Raw genomic sequence first — 23,594 nt, 5'->3', positions numbered from 1 at the left:
AGAAGCAGCACACCCTGCTGGACCCTCAGAGGAGAAGGCCAGAGGGAGGAGCAGTGAGAATCTCAGAGAAGCAGCTGGCATCTGAGTCTTCAGGAAGAGTGGTGGAGGAAGAGATGGGCACCCTGGCCCAGCAGCTGGTGAACAAAGGAGCTGTTAGTAGAAGATTGCCGCAGGAAGAAAGGAGCCACTCAGCACTGCCCTGCCATGGAGGAGTCCTCCAAGATCCCTGAGGAAGAGGAACAGTCACTTCCAAAAAGTAGAGAAATTCCCCCTCCCCACTCCGAAAGCCTGAATCCTCCTGGAGCACCATTACGAAGGGCAGCAAGGAGGAGCAGCCCTACAGGTGAAATGGGACCAGGCAGGAGCTACTGTGGACAAGAGCAATGTGGTGGCGGCGGGGGGAGATGTCATAGAAAGGATCAATAACAGAGAGGTGAGAATGAAGTTGTTGTTAGAGAGAATGAATAAAGAAGTGAGTCACAGTCATAGAGTTTAAGGCCAGAAGAGACTACCAGATTATTTAGTCTGACCTTCTGTATATCACAGGCCACCAGCACCACCCAGCCCCCTGCACACTAAACCCAACAGCCAGAAGTAGACCAAAGTATTACAGCCCTTAGGAGACAAAATTACTGTGTGCCACTAGTGGAGAACAAGAGGGACCAAGGCACACCAGTGCCCGAGGGCTGTGCAATGGCAGGGAATTGATTAAGTGAGCTATACCCAGATGATCCTGGCAAGAAACCAGTGTCCCACTCTGTAGAGGCAGGCAAAAAACCTCCAAGGTCACTGCCAATCTGACCTAGAGGAATATTCCTTCCCAACCCCACATATGGCAATCAGACCCTGACCATGTGAGTGAGGACCAGTCAGCCAAGCACTGAGAGAAAAGGAAGACCAGCCCACTCCATTTAGTGTCCCATCTCCAGCTCTGGTTATCTCAGATGCTTTTGAAATAATGGAATTAAGTTGTTGTTAGAGAGAGAGAGAAAATAGGAGTGGGAAGAGGGAACTAAATAAAGACAAGAGTAACATGAAAGCACAATACTGTACTTACTTTTTTCTAAGTCTTTCCTGCAGTCCAGCCTATGTTCTTGGGCTAGTTCTGTAAAATGGGATTTATAGGGATTTTTTTTACTTTAAAATGATAAAATATATCAACTGTCCTCTTGATTCAAGCACCAAAAAACATCTCTACTTCAGGCCGCTGCTGTTCCTTCTCTGGGCTTATTCTCCACTTTGGGTTTCCTTGTGACAGCTGCTGTTTATGGCCTGTGCTTAGCTGCTCATTCTTTGTCCTCCCTCAGTGCCTTCTCTCAGCAAGTGTATGTCTTCAGAATATTTGCTGGATAAACAAGGTGCTGTACATCAGTGCAGATGATGCTGTCTCTGTGTAACATCATCTGGGTCACAACCCAGTCACTAACAATGAAGGAACAGAATATAATTAGCACATGACTTTGTCAGACCCCTATTGAAAAAATTAAATGCTAAAATCTTGTGGATGATCTTCACTGGAGTGCGGTAACACAGGACTTTCTCTTCATGTGGTGGCAAGATGAACAAATCTCTGAAGTTCTTTACAACTGCAGGGCTCCTTCAGCTGATGTATTAGAAGATGGATATCTTTGTAAGGTGGAACTCTGTTCATTGTTCACAAAGGGCTGGGAAGTTCCATTCAGTCCACCTAATAATAAGGGCCATGTGAAGCCATGCAGCCCTGGGGATTCTGCAGAATGAATGCCTACTTGAATGGCAGGACATTCAAATGCTGCTCACATGTTGCTGCATCTCTTTATGAGATGCTGCTAATTATTCCCCCACGTGGTGGCCACTGGGAAGTGCATAAGGAGGCAGAGATGTGCCTGCCTCCTTCTCCTTGTCCATCTCTGCCCTTTGTGGTGCATGTTGTGCATCCCCAGAAGGATGGGAAGGAGCAGTCCCTGTGCTCCTCAGAGCAGAGGGTCCGCAAATCTGCCTGGCGTTTACTTGGGTGCTGCATTCGAGGGACACCTTATATCCTGGAACAGGTCAAGTATAATATGAGCCTAATACAGGGACCAAATCTCTATTCCCATTGTGTGAATGGCAAAGTTCACATCCACGTGAGTGGGACAAGGATTTGCTACTCTTTGCACCAAATCTCTTGTTGCACTGCAGAAATTTTTCTTGCAATATTGGCATAGCATTGCACAGAACACATACTGGCGATCCATAAGGTTAGTCATTGGTGAAAAGTTTCCATTGGCTGCACTTTCAGCATAAGGAAACATTTTCTTTACGACTTCTAATTTCTGTAGCTCATGCTCCATTGCAGGTTGCATTTTGGTTGTGTTTTCTGTTACTGATGCCAGCGCATTCCCATGTCACCCCTAATTTCTTTTTGTCCTGGAATAGGGTCAGACTTGGACAACTCTCCAGAATCAAAAAGTAAAACATATTCTATTTTGTGGTTTAAGTGAGATTAAGGGAAATGATCTATTCTGGCTGGCCTAGGTATAAATAGTTGTCTTTGAAAAATACTGCAATGGCATATATTTTGTTTTTTCTATTAATGTTGTCCCATGGGCCCCACCCCACCCCTCACATGCTATTAAGATAGTATTTAGGAACATTAACAGCGTTGCCAACTCTCCCAATAGTTATTGCTTTTCATAAAGTGCCAAATCCTGAATTTGTGATTCATGGGAATGTCATCTTTCATTTTTAAAAATAAAGTAAGTTTCTAGCCGTTATGGTTGTGGAGTAAAATCTTGAAATCCTGACACCTAAACACTCCAGCTCCTGAAGACGAATAAAAAGAAGCCAAAAGTTATTTTTCTTTAAAAACAAAAAATAATAATAAAAAAAAACAACAAAAACCAAACCTCATGATTTTTATAACCATTCTCATGATTGTGTGAGCCTGACTCGTGATTTTTGAATGCTTGGGAATGGGAATACCGAACACATCAAAGGAAAGCAAACTTTTCTGTGGTTGAGATGCAGGCTGTCCCATTCGTATCCAGGACAGCAAGAGTATTTAAAAGGTGCGGTGAATCAGTGAAATTATTTTGTATTCATCCTTTAACTCCAAAAAGAAGGTTAATATATCAAAAGTTTTCTCTCAAGAGCACTAAGACAATGAATACCTTGGAAGGCTGCTTTGTTATATCACGGGTTCAGATCAACATTTCTTTTGTTACATTTGTTAATGTCTGTGCCCTAAATACTGATTCCTGTAGCAAAACACTAACTCACTGGTCCTAGCATGTACATCTTCCATGCCTGTACAAGTCTGTGATGTTTGGTAGTGTACTGGAATGCTATACCACCATCCTCTGGGTACATACCAATCTTGGCTTTAACTGGAACATTTTCTGAGGCTGCAAAAGCACTGGTACTTAGCAGTGCAAGAGGTGATGTCTTTATAATAGTATGTATTTCCCAAAGAGTTGTCTGTTCAGGATTAGGGCTCTAAAGCCAGTATAGTATTCTGTCCTCCTATACTATTTTTCCATTTTATCAGACCTCTTATGCCATTTACAATTCTGTCAGACCTCCTTTGGCTCAAGAATGAATCAGTGGAGCATAAACTCAATGGCAAAGTACATCTTGTATATTATGGCAGTATAAAAGGAAGCTCTAAGAAGATATAGAGAAAGGTACTGTATATCCGCTGCTCAAAAATATGAAGTATTGGAAGAACTACAAAAGATTCGCTGAATTGATTGACATTCAAGATTGATTTTTCCCTAGTTCCATGTGGAGATGCTAATTCGGCTCTGATATAACACATGACCCTCTGCATTCCAAAGCTTTTGCTCTACCACTGGGCGAGAAATATTTGCCAGTACCAGAAAGAATAATTAGTTGGACACAATTGTCAGCATAGTTATTTTGTTTAGATGATAAATTAGGAGATTGGTTTACATGAGATACTGTTTGAGTAGAGTTGGATTAAAAGCTTGATGTTGTGGGCCATCATCTTCTTACTGCATATGAACTGCAGATTCCTTGTGTATATTATAAAAGAATCCAAATTATTCACCTTTTCCTTTCTGTTATGTTAATCTGACCATCTGCTACCTTAGGAAACCATACAAGCAGATCCTGTCTGCAGACTCCAGAGGAATCTGTGGCAAACTTCTTTATTGTTGCTTGGCCTGCACCCTCCTAATTGTAGAATTAAAAAAAAATAACGTCCCTGGATAGGAAGAGTTCAAAGCAAGTAATTTTGAGTCATATCACTAGCTTTCAGGTGGTTATGATATCTCCCAAAGGAAGGGGCGGAAGTCCCATCCCTTGAGTAATTTAAAACTAAACAAGAAAAAGCACCACTCAAGAATATACCTTAGCAAATTTATCCTGCATTGGTTGGTGGTGGGGGGTGGGATAAGATGATCTAATGGAACTTTTCTACATCCAGTCTCTGACTCAGAAGAGGAGAAGTGGAAGATGACCTCATTCACCCAGACGAATGAGATGACTTCATAGTTTGGGAAGTAGTTGATGATTCTTACTTCTTGCTGGTTTGCTATTACGTTTAGGGTTGCTGTTTCTAGGGTTATCTTGTATTCGTCCTTCCAAATCGTAATTGGTTCATCTCCTTTTTACTCTCTCTTCTTTTGCTTTCTTTTATTTTGTGGGTTTTGTTTTCCTCTCAAACTTCCATTCTCATATTCAGAGTTCTTCATAGCCCATGCTCTCCCTCCTACTGTAGTCCATGCTTTCACTTGGAACAAAGAAAAAGGGGAAAACAAGAAAAAGAATTAACAAAAAGTTGAATCACTGAGGCTCTGGGTGAGTCTGGTAATGCAATATAGGACCTCTCACTTCTAGATCGCAGGTTCAAATGCAGTCTATTTTAGTAGCAACTGAATGACTTCACCATCTGATGGCTGGTAGTCTGTGTGGAATTATTTGTGGGGGGTCTTGACCAAGTTCCCAGCAAGCAGGTGTCCATGTCACAAAACCAAGACCACATAAGGGATGAAATGAAACCTTTGTTTGAGTCTCAGCTGCCTGGCCACGGAATGAATGGGCAATCAGACTGAACTACTCCAAACCCATAGAGTGGCCTTGGTAGAACATGGTGTAAACAAATTTGTAGGGGATTGTGGGACACTTCACTTGTCTCTTGCCTATGCAGCACCTGTTCTGTTGTAAACAAGAGTTCAGTCTCTAGGGTTGTCATGTGATTTTTAAAATGTGGTTTCCATAAATAATTGCACATTTGACTTTGAAATTTGCTTGCTGTGAGCATTAGGGATGAGACAGTAATGGGAAGAAAGAGGAGTAATTTTCTTTCAGAAATATACAAGAATGCTTTTTTAGATGATGGATAAACAAGACAAAACAACTTCTGATTAGGTCAGTGAGATAACGCTAAATGTAAATCTCATTGGAAGTACTATAAATATTCCTGGATTATATTCCTAATTCACATTAAAGGTTAAAATCAGCCTCTTCTTCTTCTTACAGACAGTCTGAAAACAGACTCTTTCCTCAGATTTACTCGTTATTCAAAAGTATTTGACAAATGTTCTTGCATTATTTAACTCTGCAGTGGTCACAAACAACCTCTCCTTCTGCCCCTCCACCCCCACGAACATGATACAGTTCTGTGGTGACCTAGAATCCTATTTTTGACGTCTCCGACTCAAGGAATATTTCCAACACACCTCTGAACAACATACTAATCCACAGAGACCTCCCTACCAACACTACAAAAAGAAGGATTCTAGGTGGACTCCTCCTGAAGGTCGAGACAGCAGATTGGACTTCTACATAGAGTGCTTCCACCAACGTGCACGGGCTAAAATTGTGGAAAAGCAGCATCACTTGCCCCATAACCTCAGCCGTGCAGAACACAACGCCATCCACAGCCTCAGAAACAACTCTGACATAATAATCAAAAAGGCTGACAAAGGAGGTGCTGTTGTCATCATGAATGGTCGGAATATGAACAAGAGGCTGCTCGGCACCTCTCCAACACCGCTTTCTACAAGCCATTACCCTCTGATCCCACTGAGAGTTACCAAAAGAAACTACAGCATTTGCTCAAGAAACTCCCTGAAAAAGCACAAGATCAAATCCGCACAGACACACCCCTGGAACCCCAACCTGGGATATTCTATCTACTACCCAAGATCCATAAACCTGGAAATCCTGGGCGCCCCATCATCTCAGGCATTGGCACCCTGACAGTAGGATTGTCTGGCTATGTAGACTCCCTCCTCAGGCCCTATGCTACCAGCACTCCCAGCTACCTTCGAGACACCGCTGACTTCCTGAGGAAACTACACTCCATCGGTGATCTTCCTGAAAACACCATCCTGGCCACTATGGATGTAGAAGCCTCTACACCAACATTCCACACAAAGATGGACTACAAACTGTCAAGAACACTATCCCCGATAATGTCACAGCTAACCTGGTGGCTGAACTTTGTGACCTTGTCCTTACCCATAACTATTTTACATTTGGGGACAATGTATACCTTCAAATCAGCGGCACTGCTATGGGTACCCGCATGGCCCCACAGTATGGCAACATTTTTATGGCTGACTTAGAACAATGCTACCTCAGCTCTCGTCCCCTAACGCCCCTACTCTACTTGCGCTATATTGATGACATCTTCATCATCTGGACCCATGGAAAAGAAGCCCTTGAGGAATTCCACCATGATTTCAACAATTTTCATCCCACCATCAACCTCAGCCTGGACCAGTCCACACAAGAGATCCACTTCCTGGACACTACAGTGCTAATAAACGATGGTCACATAAACACCACCCTATACCGGAAACCTACTGACCGCTATTCCTACCTACATGCCTCCAGCTTTCACCCTGGCCACACCACATGATCCATTGTCTACAGCCAAGCTCTACGATACAACCGCATTTGCTCCAACCCCTCAGACAGAGACAAACACCGACAAGATCTCTATCAAGCATTCTTACAACTACAATACCCACCTGCAGAAGTGAAGAAACAGATTGATAGAGCCAGAAGAGTTCCCAGAAGTCACCTACTACAGGACAGGCCTAACAAAGAAAATAACAGAACTCCACTAGCAGTCACCTTCAGCCCCCAACTAAAACCCCTCCAATGCATTACTAATGATCTACAACCTATCCTGAAGGATGATCCAACACTCTCACAAATCTTGGGAGACAGGCCAGTCCTTGCCTACAGACAGCCCCCCAACCTGAAGTAAATACTCACCAGCAACCACATACCACACAACAGAACCACTAACCCAGGAACCTATCCTTGCAACAAAGTCCGTTGGCACCTGTGCTCACATAGCTATTCAGGGGACACCATCACAGGGCCTAATAACATCAGCCACACTATCAGAGGCTCGTTCACCTGCACATCCACCAATGTGATGTATGCCGTCATGTGCCAGCAATGCCCCTCTGCCATGTACATTGGTCAAACTGGACAGTCTCTACGTAAAAGAATAAATGGACACAAATCAGATGTCAAGAATTATAATATTCATAAACCAGTCAGAGAACACTTCAATCTCTCCGGTCACGCGATTACAGACATGAAAGTTGCGATATTACAACAAAAAAACTTCAAAACCAGACTCCAGCGAGAGACTGTTGAATTGGAATTCATTTGCAAATTGGATACAATTAACTTAGGCTTGAATAGAGACTGGGAGTGGCTAAGTCATTATGCAAGGTAACCTATTTCCCCTTGTTTTTTCCTACCCCCCCCCCCCCAGATGTTCTTGTTAAACCCTGGATTTGTGCTGGAAATGGCCCACCTTGATTATCATACACATTGTAAGGAGAGTGATCACTTTAGATAAACTATTACCAACAGAAGAGTGGGGTGGGGGGAGAGAAAACCTTTTATAGTGGTAAACACCCATTTTTTCATGCTTTGTGTGTATAAAAAGATCTTCTATACTTTCCACAGTATGCATCCTATGAAGTGAGCTGTAGCTCACGAAAGCTTATGCTCAAATAAATTGGTTAGTCTCTAAGGTGCCACAAGTACTCCTTTTCTTTTTTACTACTCTGTGAGGTTTTACTATTCAAGCTGTGTCGGTTAGTTGTGCTTGGTCAGCTAAATTGCATGGTATTGTTTCTGTTCCCTGATTGGATGAGTGTACAAGTTCTTCTGGGATGGATATGCATGCATGCAAATTTAAAATTTGGTTTCTATGAATACTTATGTTTGCAACTTTGAATTTCGCTTGCTGCAAATATTTATGTCAGCAAAACTCAACAGAATAAATGTTTGTGGAAGTGAACAAAACAAATTAATGTAAAAGTTGGAGTGAAATTTGTTTGCAGTGTTTGCCCGGCTCCAGAATTTTTGTGTTATAAATTTATTCTTTTCAGAGGTAGCAGAAGAAAATTCCATATTTATTAATTTCTGGATGGAATATTTTGCTGTGGATTGTGCCAAAAACCAAAAGGACGGTTGTTATGTTTTTCGTTAGATTAATAACATTTCATTTCGATTATTTCTAAAAAATATTCACCCCATTTAATCAGTAGTGTTGTAGCACATTCTGGTTCAGAGTAGGGGTGGATTGGGAGTAGGTGTTTCTTTTGTAATTATGTCCAAATGAAACGCATCTAGTCTAAGTTGTCTCTTTCACACCTCATTTATTGTATGGGGAATACAGGCAAAGAAGATCTTCCCTTTAACAAGAATCACCTCATAGAGCAAACTGCCAGGGTATAATTCCTTTGCAATTAATGACCAAAGGCTGATGGTTGAATCATTCTTCTTTTACTTTTTCTGGCTGATTGCCCAAGGAGCTCACTATATGTTACTGTTCAGTTCTTCCTTTTTGACCTATTATTCCCTCTGTTCACCCTTGGCTTGCAATAACTAGCTAAATGGAGAAGGGAACGCACAGCAGTGAACCATTAAAACCTTTCAGAGTAGCAGCCTTGTTAGTCTGTATCCACAAAAAGAAAAGGAGGACTTGTGGCACCTTAGACGAACAAATTTTATTTGAGCATAAGCGTTCGTGAGCTACAGCTCACTTCATCGGATGCATTCAGTGGAAAATACAGTGGGGAGATTTATATACATAGAGAACAGGAAACAATGGGTGTTACCATACGCACTGTAAAGAGAGTGATCACTTAAGGTGAGCTATTACCAGCAGGAAGCGGGGGGTGGGGGGAACCTTTTGTGGTGATAATCAAGGTGGGCAAGAATGTCTGAGGAACAGTGGGGGGTGGAGGCGGGAATAAATATGGGGAAATAGTTTTACTTTGTGTAATGACCCATCCACTCCCAGTCTTTATTCAAGCCTAAATTAATAGTATCCAGTTTGCAAATAAATTCCAATTCAGCAGTCTCTCATTGGAGTCTGTTTTTGAAGTTTTTTGTTGAAGAATTGCAACTTTTAGGTGTGTAATCGCGTGACCAGAGAGATTGAAGTGTTCTCCGACTGGTTTTTGAATGTTATAATTCTTGACTTCTGATTTGTGTCCATTTATTCTTTTAAGTAGAGAGAGTTTGACCAATATACATGGCAGAGGGGCATTGCTGGCACATGATGGCATATATCACATTGGTAAATGTGCAGGTGAACGAGCCTCTGATAGTGTGGCTGATGTGATTAAGCCCTATGATGGTGTCCCCTGAATAGATATGTGGACACAGTTGGCATTGGGCTTTGTTGCAAGGATAGGTTCCTGGGTTAGTGGTTCTGCTGTGTGGTGTGTGGTTGCTTGTGAGTATTTGCTTCAGGTTTGGGGGCTGTCTGTAAGCGAGGACTGGCCTGTCTCTCAAGATCTGTGAGAGTGATGGGTCGTCCTTCTTCAGGATAGGTTGTAGATCCTTGATGATGCATTGGAGAGATTTTAGTTGGGGGCTGAAGGTGACGGCTAGTGGAGTTCTGTTATTTTCTTTGTTGGGCCTGTCCTGTAGTAAGTGACTTCTGGGTACTCTTCTGGCTCTGTCAATCTGTTTCTTCACTTCCGTAGGTGGGTATTGCAGTTGTAAGAATGCTTGATAGAGATCTTGTCGGTGTTTGTCTCTGTCTGAGGGGTTGGAGCAAATGCGGTTGTATCGTAGAGCTTGGCTGTAGACAATGGATCGTGTGGTGGGGTCTGGATGAAAGCTGGAGGCATATAGGTAGGAATAGCGGTCAGTAGGTTTCCGGTATAGGGTGATGTTTATGTGACCATCACTTATTTGCACTGTAGTGTCCAAGAAGTGGATCTCTTGTGTGGACTGGTCCAGGCTGAGGTTGATGGTGGGATGAAAATTGTTGAAATCATGGTGGAATTCCTCAAGGGCTTCTTTTCCATGGGTCCATATGATGAAGATGTCATCAATGTAGCACAAGTAGAGTAGGGGCATTAGGGGATGAGAGCTGAGGAAGCGTTATTGGACCTTTGATACAGCTCACTTTGAGAGATGGTGGGCTGCCAAGGAATTTAGATCGATATCCTGGTTTGAACCTGGGATTTTTGCTTCTGGCCCACCTCTAATCAGTCCCGGGGCCATTGGAGTTCTAATGACACAGGTGGGTGGTAATGGGATATGAGATATAAAGCCTTTCACCATTAGATCACTGTTTCAAATGCTAGCCATATTGGTAATGGCTCAGAGTCAGTGCCATCCAGTATTTGGTAGCCTATTTTATTGATTTTATGCTTAAGTAATAGTAAAAACGATGCCCCTGTGCAAGAGCTCTAGGTCCCCTGATGTTCACTTAATACTTAAACATAACATACTCGTCAGCATTAAAAAGCAAACATTCACCAGGGACAAATTAACTCAATTCAGAACTATCCACACACCTTGACAAGCAAACCCTCCAAGTCAAGGCTGAAGCACGCTGGCAAGGCAGTGTGAGGAAGCTTTGACTACTGCATTTGTTCTGTGGATAAATAGTAGACTCTAGTCTTTATTGCCATGGGTATCAGTCCATCATTTTCCATTTGAAAAACTTTTTTTTAAAGAAAGAGACATGGGACTCTTGTTTCAAAGATGGAAGCTGGTGTGTAGACACAGTGGCAGTGCGTTATTGCTGTACCAAAGAGCTAGGTTTGATCTGTTTTCCCAATCTCTCTCTCACTCTGCTTCGCACAGAGTGTTAAGAATGCTTCAGAGGCGGCAAGGTAAACACTCAAGGGAGGAGATAACTTCATATTGTTCAAATGTGTCCCCGCAAGCTGTTTCAGGAATGGTGTCTATAGGCTCCTCGGTGACAGTCTCAGAAAGAGGATTAACTGTAGTTTATGGTTTGGGCATGAAGAAAGGTAAAATGAGTGGAGGAGACTTTAGAGAGGCCCCAGGAAAACACAGAGACTGAATTTATTTTCTTTAAACGTGAGTTTGGAGGATGAGTCGCAGGATATGAATATGGCATTGAGAATGTGCTTGGGACTTTTCCATGCTGCTTTTAATGTGGTGGTGGATTCCTTGACTGGGAGTGAAAATCAAATAGTGAATTTCAACAAGTGTAGAGAATATGGAGATGTTTATACTCATTTAAAAAATGCATCGGGGCATGATTTGATTTTTGTCTGTGCTAGCTAGTAATGATATAGCATCAACATGACAAAGGATGAATCATTTGGACACTCATGAAACACCATACCAGAGGGTTGCTAACTTGTAACTTTTTGGAGATTCATGAAATAATGAAATCATGGTTCACTGACTATCTTTGCTGAATAGCTGGGTTTGTTCAAGTTACATGATTAATCCTAGCCTGGTGTCTGTTTTCATAAACCCAAGATTACCAGATAGAAATCCTACTTTTACCAGTAGCTCAGGGTTTATATTGTCAAAACAGCCAGGCTGACTAGCCTTTTGAATTAAAATATAAAGGGCCAAATTCTACCCGTGGAGGCAAATGCACAGTTAATGACTAGCAGCCATACATGTCTGGGTGGAAAGTGGTCTGAAATAGGCATCCAACACTAGTGCTTTTTATAAGTAAAGGCAGTGATTGAAGCTTTTGTTTTCAGGCCTCAATAGGAGTACAGTACTTTCTGTGACCTCTAAAGAGTTGAAACCTCCGAGAACATGGAGATGGATTCTTTGGATGATCCAGAACCAAAATGATGGTCTTGTTTTCATTGTTTACCTGGCTACATCTTAGTTTCTGAAATGACATTTTCCTAAACTATTGGCCTTACAGACTCCACCCAATAACTTTTTGGGACTTAAAATTTGCAATCACATAACAAACAGAGTCAAAAGTTTATAGTACTATGCTGTGCTGAACACACAGTTAGTTAAATTGGAAGTACTTTTTATATTTATTTAGAGTATAAGCTCTCTGGAACAGGGACTATCTTTTACTATATTTGTACATGCCTAGTACAGTTGGGTCCCGATCCTGTTTGGGGAAGCTGGAAGCTACTGTAATACAAATAATAAAATGGTAATTATATTTATTACTATTGGTACTTATGCTTTACTACATTTTTGAAGGTGCATGGGACTCCTAAAAGTTAAGCATAGTGAAGGTACGGTTATTGAAACATCTCCATGAAGCTCTGTCAAAGCACCTCTGGTCAACCTGCAGCACCCTAAGCCTCTAAGTCTACCTGCATATGACTATTTCTTCAGCATTATCACTTTCTACCGCTCTCATGATTTTATTGTGAGTCTCCTAATAATTAATGTTTTACATACAGTCCCAGTTCCTGGAGTCATGTAATTACATGAGAATCTCAGCTATCATTTAAAAAAAAAAGTAATTTTCAAGTCCTCCTGTTTTTAGACAAAAAGGCTCAAAAAGAAAGAAGCAAACAAAAAGACCCACAATTTAATTTTTTAAAAAAAAACTTGTGGGATTTTGTTGTTTAAAGCCAACTCACGATTTTTGAAGGCCTAACTCATGATTTTTGAACACTTAGGTTTGGCAGCAGTAAGTTATGGTAATGGTTTTGCAAAAAGAAAAGGAGGACTTGTGGCACCTTAGAGACTAACAAATTTTATTTGAGCATAAGCGTTCGTGAGCTACAGCTCACTTCATCGGATGTAGCTCACGAAAGCTTATGCTCAAATTAAATTTGTTGATCTCTAAGGTGCCACAAGTACTCCTTTTCTTTTTGCAGATACAGACTAACAAGGCTGCTACTCTGAAACCTGGTAATGGTTTTGTTACTGTGTTACTTAGAATTTGATAGATTGATAAGTGGCCGCTTGTCAGGGCCATTATGTATTGTAGGCCAGTGATTCTTGCACTTTTTTCATAGTAATATACCACATCTTAATAGAGAACAACTCTTGGGAAAATCCCTTCCCACTCACAATTGTCCAGACCACATCCTCTCCCATTCTTTATCGTTTGACATCTTGATGGCAAGTACAATGATTGCTTACATGGAAAAGTAATATTGAGAAAATATTTTGTTAATTTTAGAAGTCATCTTCTTAAATTTAGAAGCTGGTAACACAGAGAACAGCAGCCTCTCTGCAGATCACCAGCAAGTGATCTGTGGTCCACTAGTGCTCCACAGACTACCGTTTGGGGCTCTCTGTAGACTATCGATCCTGGTGGAGAGGTCTTTAGTAATTTGGCAATGCCATGCTACAGTCCTGGGTGAGCAGGGACCACACTCCTGCTAGAACTTGCCTTGGTTATTGCACTTGATTTATTTTATTTTCTTCTTGCATTTTGAACTTAAAAGGAGACTGATATAGTGGAGCTCCAAAGTGGAAATTGCCGTTAATTTTAGCAGGTGAAGGCTTCACACTGTCATTTTGAAAAGGATGCCTCTGTAAACCCAAATTTGGGAAAACTGCATTTTCATTAGCACCCTCCAGCAAGTGGAAAGACCCAGTACTGTAGCCAGAAAATCATTTTAAAGTCAGTGGAGTAGTCACAGGTTGAAGAACAGCATCATCAGAGTTTTACAATAGGAAAAAATATTGGTATTTTTTTTAGGTAACTGGCAGCTGACTTAGAATTTGTTTTTAAAAAAAAGGCAGACCATGACTGCAATTCACGTCTATCTCTTTTTAAATTTTTTCAGAACTTGAGAGAGTCTTGCTGGGAAAAGGCAGGCTACTTCTTTGATCTTCCAGATTTCTTATCATGGAAAGCAACAGGTGTCACTGCCAGGTATGTTAATTACAACTGCATGATTTGTTTTTCTTCTATTTTTCCTGTGCATGTTTCTGCCTTAAATCATATTGACTGGATATGCTGTATGTACATCTGTATGTGATTTAGCCTATTCAAAAACATCTTGAACCTATCTCCTACTTCCAGTGTACATTCCTGAACACAATTGTTCCTGTGAGCGCTGTAATTCTCAGATACAGTATGTTGCTACAACCATCAGTTAATTGATCTTGTGCTCCATTTTTGGAACATAAGTAGGATTGCGTTACCTATTTCTAGTTGTAGTCTACTGAAATTTGTTTTCACTGACAAATGAAAATGCTGCAGTTTTTGACCCAAAAACCCCCAAACAAAACATTTTTTTTTCAGTCTGTGTGAGATCTAATATATCTTGTTAAAAATGAACAATGGGTATAAAATCACTCCCTCAAAACATCCCAGCAAAGCACATATTTTATTACTTTAACGTCAAATATCAGTGTGTGTTAGGTGTATCCTAGGGAGCGATTAATAGTGTTGCCTTGAGAAAATTATTTAAAATCCTGATTAAAGAGACTGGAATATGAGAGAATTACACTGCAGATGTACAAATACTTTTAAAAGTTTAGTAAGATACCAGTACCAGCTATTTAAAAAATACATAAGGCGTGATTCTACTTTCAGGGTGGTATAAGTCAAGAATATCTCCAGTGGAGTTATAACTGTGTAAAACTAGTGTAAGAGGAGAATCAGGCCCGGCATAGTTTAAGGGTATGTCTAGACTGCAAAAGAAGACCCACAACAGTGAGTCTCGGAGCCTGGGTTAACTGACTCGGGCTCGTGCTATAGGGCCAAAAATACCAGTGTAAATGTTCTGACTCAGGCTGTACTCCGGGCTCTGAAACCCGGTTTGGGGGAAGAGTCTGAGCCCAGGTTCCAGCCCAAGCCAGAACATTTTTATCTCCATAGTGCGAACCCGAGTCAGTTGGTCCAGGCTCTGAGACTTACTGCTCCCGGTCTTTTTTTTTTTTTTTTTTTTTTTTTGCAGCATCGATGTACCCTGAGCCTCCCCAGGAGTATAGGACAGGTCTCCCTTGCCCCCAACCCTTTTGCGTTCAGGTTAGACTTTCTGTCTATCCATTTACTTAAGAACAGCCGCCAGTTGTCAAGAATCTCGCTTCCATGAGTGGACTAGTACTGGGTTTGTTTTAAAACAAACCAAACGAACCAACCAACCCCTGGCAAAGAGTGTTATTTCTTGTAAGAATGTACTTAGTATTGTTGTTACTTGTAATGTGGTAGCTCCCATGAGCTCCAGTCATTGACTAGGACCCCATTTTGCTACACAAACACACAACAAAAAGACTGTCCCTGCCCCAAAGAGCTGGTAGTCTGAAGTATCCCTCTCAGCCGCCCCACAGCATGTCAGACCTGTACTAGTGTCAAGAGCTTGAATCCTAAGGGTCCAAACTGCCCCTCCTCAGAACCCCTGACCCATCCAACCCCCCTGCTCCTTGTCCCCTGAATGCCCCCTCCCGGGACCCCCTGCCCCTAACCGCCCCCTTCCCCCCCCCCCCCCCCCCGGGTCCCGCGGGCCGGATGTGGCCGTAGTTTGCCCATCTCTGCAATACAGTATAGCATACTTTCCAATACCCCACTCTACACGATATGCCATACCTTCCAACCCACCAATGTATACAATACAGCATACCTTCTAATACCCCACTCTGTGTATACAGTATTTTCACAGCTTGTAACTTTATAAACCCCTATTAGGTATCCACGTATTGTAATAGAAATAATATTGAAGTATGGATCCATGTAACATTTAGCCATGCAGGGATGGGTACAGTAAGGTGACACTCAGGATCGCTGCATACCTGTTGTGTACTTTGCATCTGTGGGAGAGAGCAGCTAATGACACTTTGTCCTTATCCTTTCTCTGGAAACTCTTTGCAGTGAAACCGTTGCCATCAGTGCTACTTTCTGTATTTCCAATGTGAGCTGGAAGTGGCTCTCTTGTTACCTAGCAAGACTACCACAATGCTACCCTGGGAATAGGGCACATACGCTGTAGACTTACAGAAACCTGAGTGCTAATGCAAACCCACCACCTGACCTGTCCAAACTTCCTCAGTCAAAAGACTTTACGTATGAAAAGAGGTGCCACCTCGGAATGTGCTGCTAAGGGTATCGCGTGAAAAGAGGCCATCAGCTAAGCATGCTGTACAGCTCTTCCTGCATTCGCTACAAATCACAGGCCCAGCGAAACCAGGAGAGGGTTTTGTGGCTCTCAGAGGACCCGAGAGTCAGTAACTGCTTCTGTCTCAAGGCTCCAAGAGAGGGGGAATAATGAAAATCAAAAGACACATTGCTGGAAAACATACCCACAGCCCTGCTTACTATACAATAGAGCAGTGGTTCTCAAACTTTTGTCCTGGTGACCCCTTTCACATACCAAGCCTCTGAGTGCGACCCCCCCCTTATAAATTAAAAACACTTTTAAATATATTTAACACCATTATAAATGCTGGAGGCAAAGCAGCGTTTGGGGTGGAGGCTGACATCTTGTGGCCCCCCCATGTAATAACCTCGTGACCCCCTCAGGGGTACCGACCCCCAGTTTGAAAACCCCTGCAATAGAGCAATTTCCCTCTTTGAAGCCTATACCTGAGGGAAGAATGGAATGTGGGGATATGACATTGGCTCACCCTGTCTAGACTCGGAAATAGGCTGTGTTGAAAAATGTGATAGTTCAAGCATGTTAGCAAACACGTTTTTAAACACCACCTATTTTCCCAGTTTAGACCTGCCCATTCAGAAGAGGGGCAAGGAAACAAGGAAGGGGCACTGGGCATGTTAGAAAGTCTCAGTTCAAACCACTTGAGCATCCAACCAGAGAGCTCAAGCAGTTACACCCCAGCCCAGAGAACTCAGCTGGCCTATGGCCTTGAGCTGCTCTTGTCAACCCCAATAGTAGGGGCTTTAGCAAGGTGAAATTCACTTGTCTGCAGGCAAGATGTCATGAACAGAAAATTCCCTGGGAATTGGGGTCCTACCATAATTAATCCTAAGGGATTCATCATGTGATGGAGGAAATCCAGGGCGTTTTAATTCTGACTGGGATTCTGGGAGGGCAATGGAGTGAGTGAGCGAGCATTCACCCCTGGGCTACCACCACTACATACACAGACAATACCCCACTCTTTTCCTACAAGCCAGAGAGGTACTCAGTGCTTCCCTTTGTTTCAGTCTTTAAAAAATACCAGTTGCCCATCCATCCAGGCCGCATGGCTGTTTCCTTGCTGCTGCCACTCCCCGCAGACTCCTGGCCTATGCTGCCCCCCCATCCTCCCATGATCCCCCACGATCATTCTCAGTGTCGCCAGCGGCCCCACCTACCTATCTGCTCCCTCCCTTCTTCCCTCCCCTGAGCCCTCCCATTTTGCCCCCTCGATGCAAGAAAGAAGCTCACCAGGGCAGGGCAAGCAGCCGCAGAGCTCAGGCAAGGCACTCTCCTCCTGACCTGAGGCAGGTACCTGAGCACAGCTGTAACTCCCCACCCCCCTCTGGAATGTTCCCCCCCCAGGCATCTGGGGAGGGGCATGTGACCATTCCTGCCCCTCCCTAAGGTCGTCCCTGTCAGTGAGTGTGGCATAGGGCAGGACCCACCACCCCATAGACAGCACTGTGAGACGGGCTTCCTTCTAGAGCTCCTGGGTGCACAGAGGATATGTGCCTGTTGTCACCCCCTTATCTGGCTAGAAGTCCTTGCAGTCGTCCAGTGATTCCATCTAGCAAGCTGGAGAGGATAGTTTTGAGCTATTTTTTATTGGGGTATGAGTGCTCTCTGTAGTACTTTACCCCCTGAGAACCTGGTGAGTAAGGCAGCAGAGTAGGAATCAACCCCCCTTTTCTCCAGACACACTGGGCTCTACAACTCGGCCACGGGGCCAGATGATTAGTGCTTTAAAATAATACATGAATAAAACGTGAAATGTTCTTAGTGTGGTAAAGACTTGGGAAGCTAAAGAGAGTGCACTCCGTGTATTATCTGAACATTGTGTATAACTCTAACACAGGGAAATTCTTGAAACACAGCATTTCCAGATCATTGTTAAAGGAGGGAGATGGTTTCAAATGGGAGTGTGTTAAAAAAGCTATTTTTTACCTTGTTAGAGGAGAGAAATCCATAGCAGTGATGCATCAAGTTACTCCCTCCCGCTTTCAGTGTTGGCAGCCACACTCTGTCTAAAAGAGATCCTCTTTTTTTTTTTTTTTTTTTTAAATGTTCTCTTCCTCTGAGGAGCAACAGTCCTCCCCGTCTGGCACATTCAGACCCAGAAACTAGCTGCTTGTGCTGTAATTCAATCTTTAACCTGACCCCACTAGGATACAGACTCACAGTTTTGAAAGTAGGAGGATCAAGTCACCGGCATTTAGTATGTTGAGCCAGCGGTCATATCTCTTAATGACAGTCATGTCGCTAGTTTAGGGGATACAAGAGTTGGGCCACTCACCCTCTTCTCAGATAGTGTTGGCAGAAAGTTTTTAAAGAAAATATTTCTGTCACAGCCCCCTCCCCCCCGTTTTTTTCTTTCTTTTTTGTAATGCGATCGCTTAACCTCCAGCCTTCTGCAGCTTGGGAGAGCAGATGGGAAAGAACAGCACAGTCTTCCACCAGACTTAAAAGGAAAACTTCACTGTCATGCTGACTAATCCTTAAGTCTCTTGGGGAAACAAATGATCCGATTAAATTGCAAAGGTTACACTGTGTCTGCAGCCATCCCGCTTGTAATACCTGATGGATCCAAGTGTTTGGTAATAACTGCTGCTGCAGTAGTGAGGAGGACTGATGGAAACCAGGATAACAAGATGACAAAGCTGCCCTTATGTGTGAAAGCCTCTTATTGTGTCTTCCTTCAAATCACTCCTTAAAACTCACCTCTGCTGTGATTTTCCACAAAACACTAGACTGTAGGTAGGCTGGTGGTTTGCTGTGATCACTGCTTACTACACTAACCATAGTCCTCTTACTGTTACCTGGTGCTCTCCCATCTCTTTGTTACATCTGGCTGTTGTCTTTTGTTGGATAAGAAATTGAGAGTTCTTTGTAGCTGGGACAGTCTTTCTGTGATCAGTGTCTAGCACAATGGGCTTCCAATCGCTTACTGGGCCCTCTAGACATGACTGCAATACAAATAACAATAATGCAAGGGTAGAGAGATCTTATAAATAAACCACAATGTTCTACTACAATGGTCCAAGCACTATAGTAATGCTATTGAAAGCTTAGTGCGTGAAATTTGCAGCCTCCTCTCCAGCCCTTGTGCACAAGGTAAAGAGGCTGGATGAGGCAGAAAAGGAGTCTAAACCCCCCAGCTCCAGATAAGAGAATTCTCCAGGTGCAAGAACTAAAGAGGACAACATCAGGTTGTCATCAAGGTTCCATTTATAAACCTGGTCATAAAAGGCATGCTAGGGACAGGGCTTGAGTGGGAATGTTATGTCAGAGGTAATGCTAGGGAGTTTCTCAGCAATGATGCTGTCCCTAATCAGCTGGCGACAGGCTGCCGTAAGTTAGCTGGAGCTCCAGGGTTGTCTGAGTTATACTCGGTTCTGCTACAGACTTGGGAGGGCACAGTGGTGGCTTAATACCATCTTGGCCCCATCTTCTGCTGGGTTGTGAATTCTGGCCTGGCCTCTTAAAGGCCCAGCACAGAATCTCACCAATTGTTATGAATGATACTGTAGAATACTGGTGTATACTCCAAATAGACTGTGTACTTCATATGTTCAAAGTGCTGTGCAAGTGTGAACAAATCAAGGGCCAGATTCTTGCACCCTTTCTCAGTGGGACTACTAAGAGTGAGGCACAGTACTAGTCAGCGTGAGTAAAAGTGGCAGAACTCAGTCGCAATAAAGAAGGAATCTTGTAAGTTTTTGCTGATGGATACCTTGGTAGAGTAACTGTGAACCTGAAGGGATTTTTGTTGCAAAATGTTTCCATTTCTATGCACCCCATTGATAAGGAAGCAGGAGCATTTGTACAGGTCTGAGGCCCTGATTCTTCAAAGACTTTCACAAGTACGTTACATACTGTGAGTAGCCCCTTTGTCTTCCGTGGGACTACTCGGTAAGAGTTAATCACATGTATAAATCTTTGCAGGATCAGGGAACTGTGTACTTAAACAGTTCTTATTGTGTTTGTAAGCTTAAATTTGTATATCTTTGGCCTTTGAGTATCCTTAATGGCTTGAACCCCCTCACTGCATATCTACGAGTTGAACTATGGATCTACATAAAATCCACAGAAATGTCCTTATATGCTTCATACCTGAAGGCAGGCAGCTCAAACATATTCTGAGATTCGAACAACTACCTTTTGTCACTAGTTGTCTTGATGATAGACACCATGCATCCAGTAGCTGCATAGAACTAGTTCAAAATTGCTGTATTTTTAGAGGTTTCTAGTAAACTCCAGCTGTTCACAGAGGATTATTGTCTGAGATCTTCCTTATACAAAAATGTATTCATTTCTAAGATTCCTACTTAGGAACAATGAAAAATAAGGCCTTTGTTCTAAATGATATGCAGTACTGCTTTTCTTAGGATTGATGTGTTTGCCCAGCTGGGTTCTACCTTAAAAAATTGTATGGATACTTTTTTAATATAGAAAGGATGGGCACCAGTCTTGACATTTAGATTTTCACCTGGCTTGTTTCAACAAAGCTATGGGGGGGGGAGGGGGAGGGAGAAGAGGAGAGGAGGAGAGAGTTGTTTTTCTCAGATGTGTTAGTAATGCTCTTCAAAGGCTCAGCACTTTTACTCATGGTGAGTGTGACTCACCACCCTCCTCCACCTATTACCTCTAACTTTTTTCTTTATATGGTGCTTTGAGTAAAGGTAGCTTAAAAATAATCTTCCAGGCACAATTGGTCCAGCTACAGGTGACTGTATTATGGATGGAGAACTCTTGTCAGAAATACACCCCTCTTCTGCATGCTTCTGAAATCTCGTTAAGGACTGCAAAACAAACAAGAATGGGGCTGGGCTGCAAAGTCAGATCCACATCCAAATTTTCACATCAGGAGTGTTCTGATCTAGGATTTTGCTTCGGGGACATCTCTAATTACAAGCAGTTCACTCATTGGAAAGGTAGAGGCTCCAGTGGGTTTATTTGGATTAAGATGAACCATTAAAAAAAATTAAAACTGTGGAACAGGATTTGGAATCATAGTTACGAATGTCAATTGATCCATAACAGAGGTGGAGTATGTTGAACATGGCACTGGGTGTGCTTGTAAAAGAAAGAATACTGTTACCTACTGTACATAGGAAGGTAGAAATCCTGGGAAAATAAAAATAAGAACTTGAGAAGTCTAGAATGGGATGAACAGACCTAAGGTTCAGATCCCATTTGAAAGTCTGCATGGTTCACTCAAAGAAAATGATTGACATGAAATTTGATCAGCCTTTAAAAAAAAAAAGGAAAAAAAAAGTCCTGTAAAGATACCCTACTTAATTACTCTCTATCTTCTGGCCCCTTGGAGTCTCTGGAAGAGAAGATGTTGCCATGCAGGCAGTTGATACTTCTCCTTCTGTGTGGGGTATGAGAGATTATCTGCAGATGGCTTCCTTACAGGGATCTCAGTGTCCAAACCTGGCCCAAATAAAATAATTTCTATAAGAAGCTGATTCATACATTTATGGGCTTTGTCTACATTACACAGACCCAAAGGCAGATGTTTATGGTCTTTAAGAAACATTGGTGAGACATGGTTAACTAATATTAGATTTACTATGTATATAATATATTAAAAAAAACAGAAATTCCTGTAAACAGACCAGACTGAAAGGAGAGAGATTTTCTTTTTCTTATGATCATGCTATTGAACACCTGAGTTCAGTTCCTCATCTGGTGTAAATTGGAATAGTTGCCAGTTTATACCAGCTGAGGATCTGGCCTTTTTATAACATTTGCACAACATTAGGGTCAGATTCTGCTCTGTTACACAGCATTAACTCCAAAATAACTCCTTTGGATTCACTGGAGTTAATTCTGATGTGCACCAGTGTAACAGAATGCAGCATCTGTCCCCTCATTTATTTGGAACAATGGAAGCTATTAGTAAAAAGGAGAGTGGATGATTCAGTGGTTATGGTACTAGTCAGTGACTTTTAAGAGCTGGGTTCAAGCCCCTGCTCTGCCACAGTCTTGTCATGTGACCTTGGGCAAGTCACTTAGTCTCTGTGCCTCAGTTCCTCCCCTGTAAAATGGGAATAATTGCACTTCCCTGCCTCACAGAGATGTTGTGAGGATATAAATCCATTCCAGGCAAGTTAGTGGGGGGGCAATACTGAGTACCACATGTAGGTAGGTAGATAGTTCAGTGCTGAAAACTTGAGAGAGTGTTTGTGGAGGGAAACTGGTGCTTGTTAGGGAATTTATTAGAAGGAACAGGTGAAAGTGAAATGATTCTCTGAGAGGAGTGTGTGCCTTTTTAAGGGGTTTAATAAGATGCAGTAACTGGATCAGTTCAGAGACTTGTGGTCAACTGCTCTCCCCCTCCTTCCCAGCACTCCCATGATGACTAATGAATGCTCCTTGGCTGGGATTCCGGTGTTTGGCTTCTCCTTGTTTACATTCTGTGCCAACTTCAAAAGATGCCTGGTCTAAAAATCAGGCTTCTCTCTGAAAAGAAAAGAGCCTGGGCATCTTTTACAAGGCTGCACTAATTAGCATTGTGGCCCATGTGGCAGAGGCAATATCCTGCATTGTGCTGGGGTTTGGGGTTCTGGTTATAAAATAAAACCTAAGACTTCAAACACAGACCATTTGGGGAAAAGGGGAATTTATCTTAGGGAACAAGGGATGATATTTTAATTTCTTAAGCAGGACGGACAAAGTGTCTGTGAACTTCCTGTGCCAGAGCTGACCGTGTACTGCCCTCTGACTGAACCTTTTCTAAGCCAAGAGAGAGACGCACTCCCTTTCGTGATTGTCCCAGTTCTCCATGCTTTTAGTGAATTCAGAACGTGGTCATCTGAGACTAGCTCAGTTGCTCCGTTCACCAGTGTGGAAACAGTGACATGTTTCATATGGTAAGGACCTAAGGTAGAAAAGTATCATGCCTGAAAGAGTGGGAGTGCCCTCATTATTGAGGAGAGGGGTTTTGATGACTCCTGTTTTGTGGGGAAGCTGGCATTTCTTTTTCTTTTCATGAGCCCTCCATTTTTTAATTTGTTTTTTTTTTGTGGCAGTGTGTGAGATAATTGTGTCCATTATATAACTGTGCTTGTAGTGTGACCTACTGGAATTGTGCATCTGTAGTGTGGCCTAGTGGAAGCAGTGTGGACTGGTGGATAGACTGGGACTCGGGAGATCTCTGTTTTTACTCCCAGCTCTGCTACTAGCCTGCTGGGTGAGTTCGGGCAAGATACTTCCCTTCTCTGTGCCTCAGTTTTCCCATATGTGTAACCAGGATAATGACATTGACCTCCTTTTTAAAGAGCATTGTGATCTGTTGACGAAAAGCATGTATAA

At 42.6% G+C, this 23,594-nt stretch overlaps 1 protein-coding gene across 9 annotated transcripts in view; it reads left to right on the top strand.

Annotated features, from left to right (window-relative positions):
* Positions 1 to 23,594, top strand: part of FGGY (FGGY carbohydrate kinase domain containing) — a 261,928-nt gene that overhangs the window by 96,055 nt on the left and 142,279 nt on the right. For all 9 annotated transcript variants that reach the window (XM_077823941.1, XM_077823939.1, XM_077823938.1 and 6 more), the window contains one exon: positions 13,977 to 14,065. In XM_077823941.1, the coding sequence (XP_077680067.1) occupies positions 13,977 to 14,065 (89 nt within the window). The remainder of the gene's footprint in view (positions 1 to 13,976; positions 14,066 to 23,594) is intronic.

The sequence above is a fragment of the Eretmochelys imbricata genome, chromosome 8 (genome assembly GCF_965152235.1).
Source record: "Eretmochelys imbricata isolate rEreImb1 chromosome 8, rEreImb1.hap1, whole genome shotgun sequence".
NCBI classification, from domain to species: Eukaryota; Metazoa; Chordata; order Testudines; family Cheloniidae; genus Eretmochelys; species Eretmochelys imbricata.
Note: the sequence above shows the minus strand (reverse complement) of the source record. Positions and strands in the feature narration are given on the sequence as shown.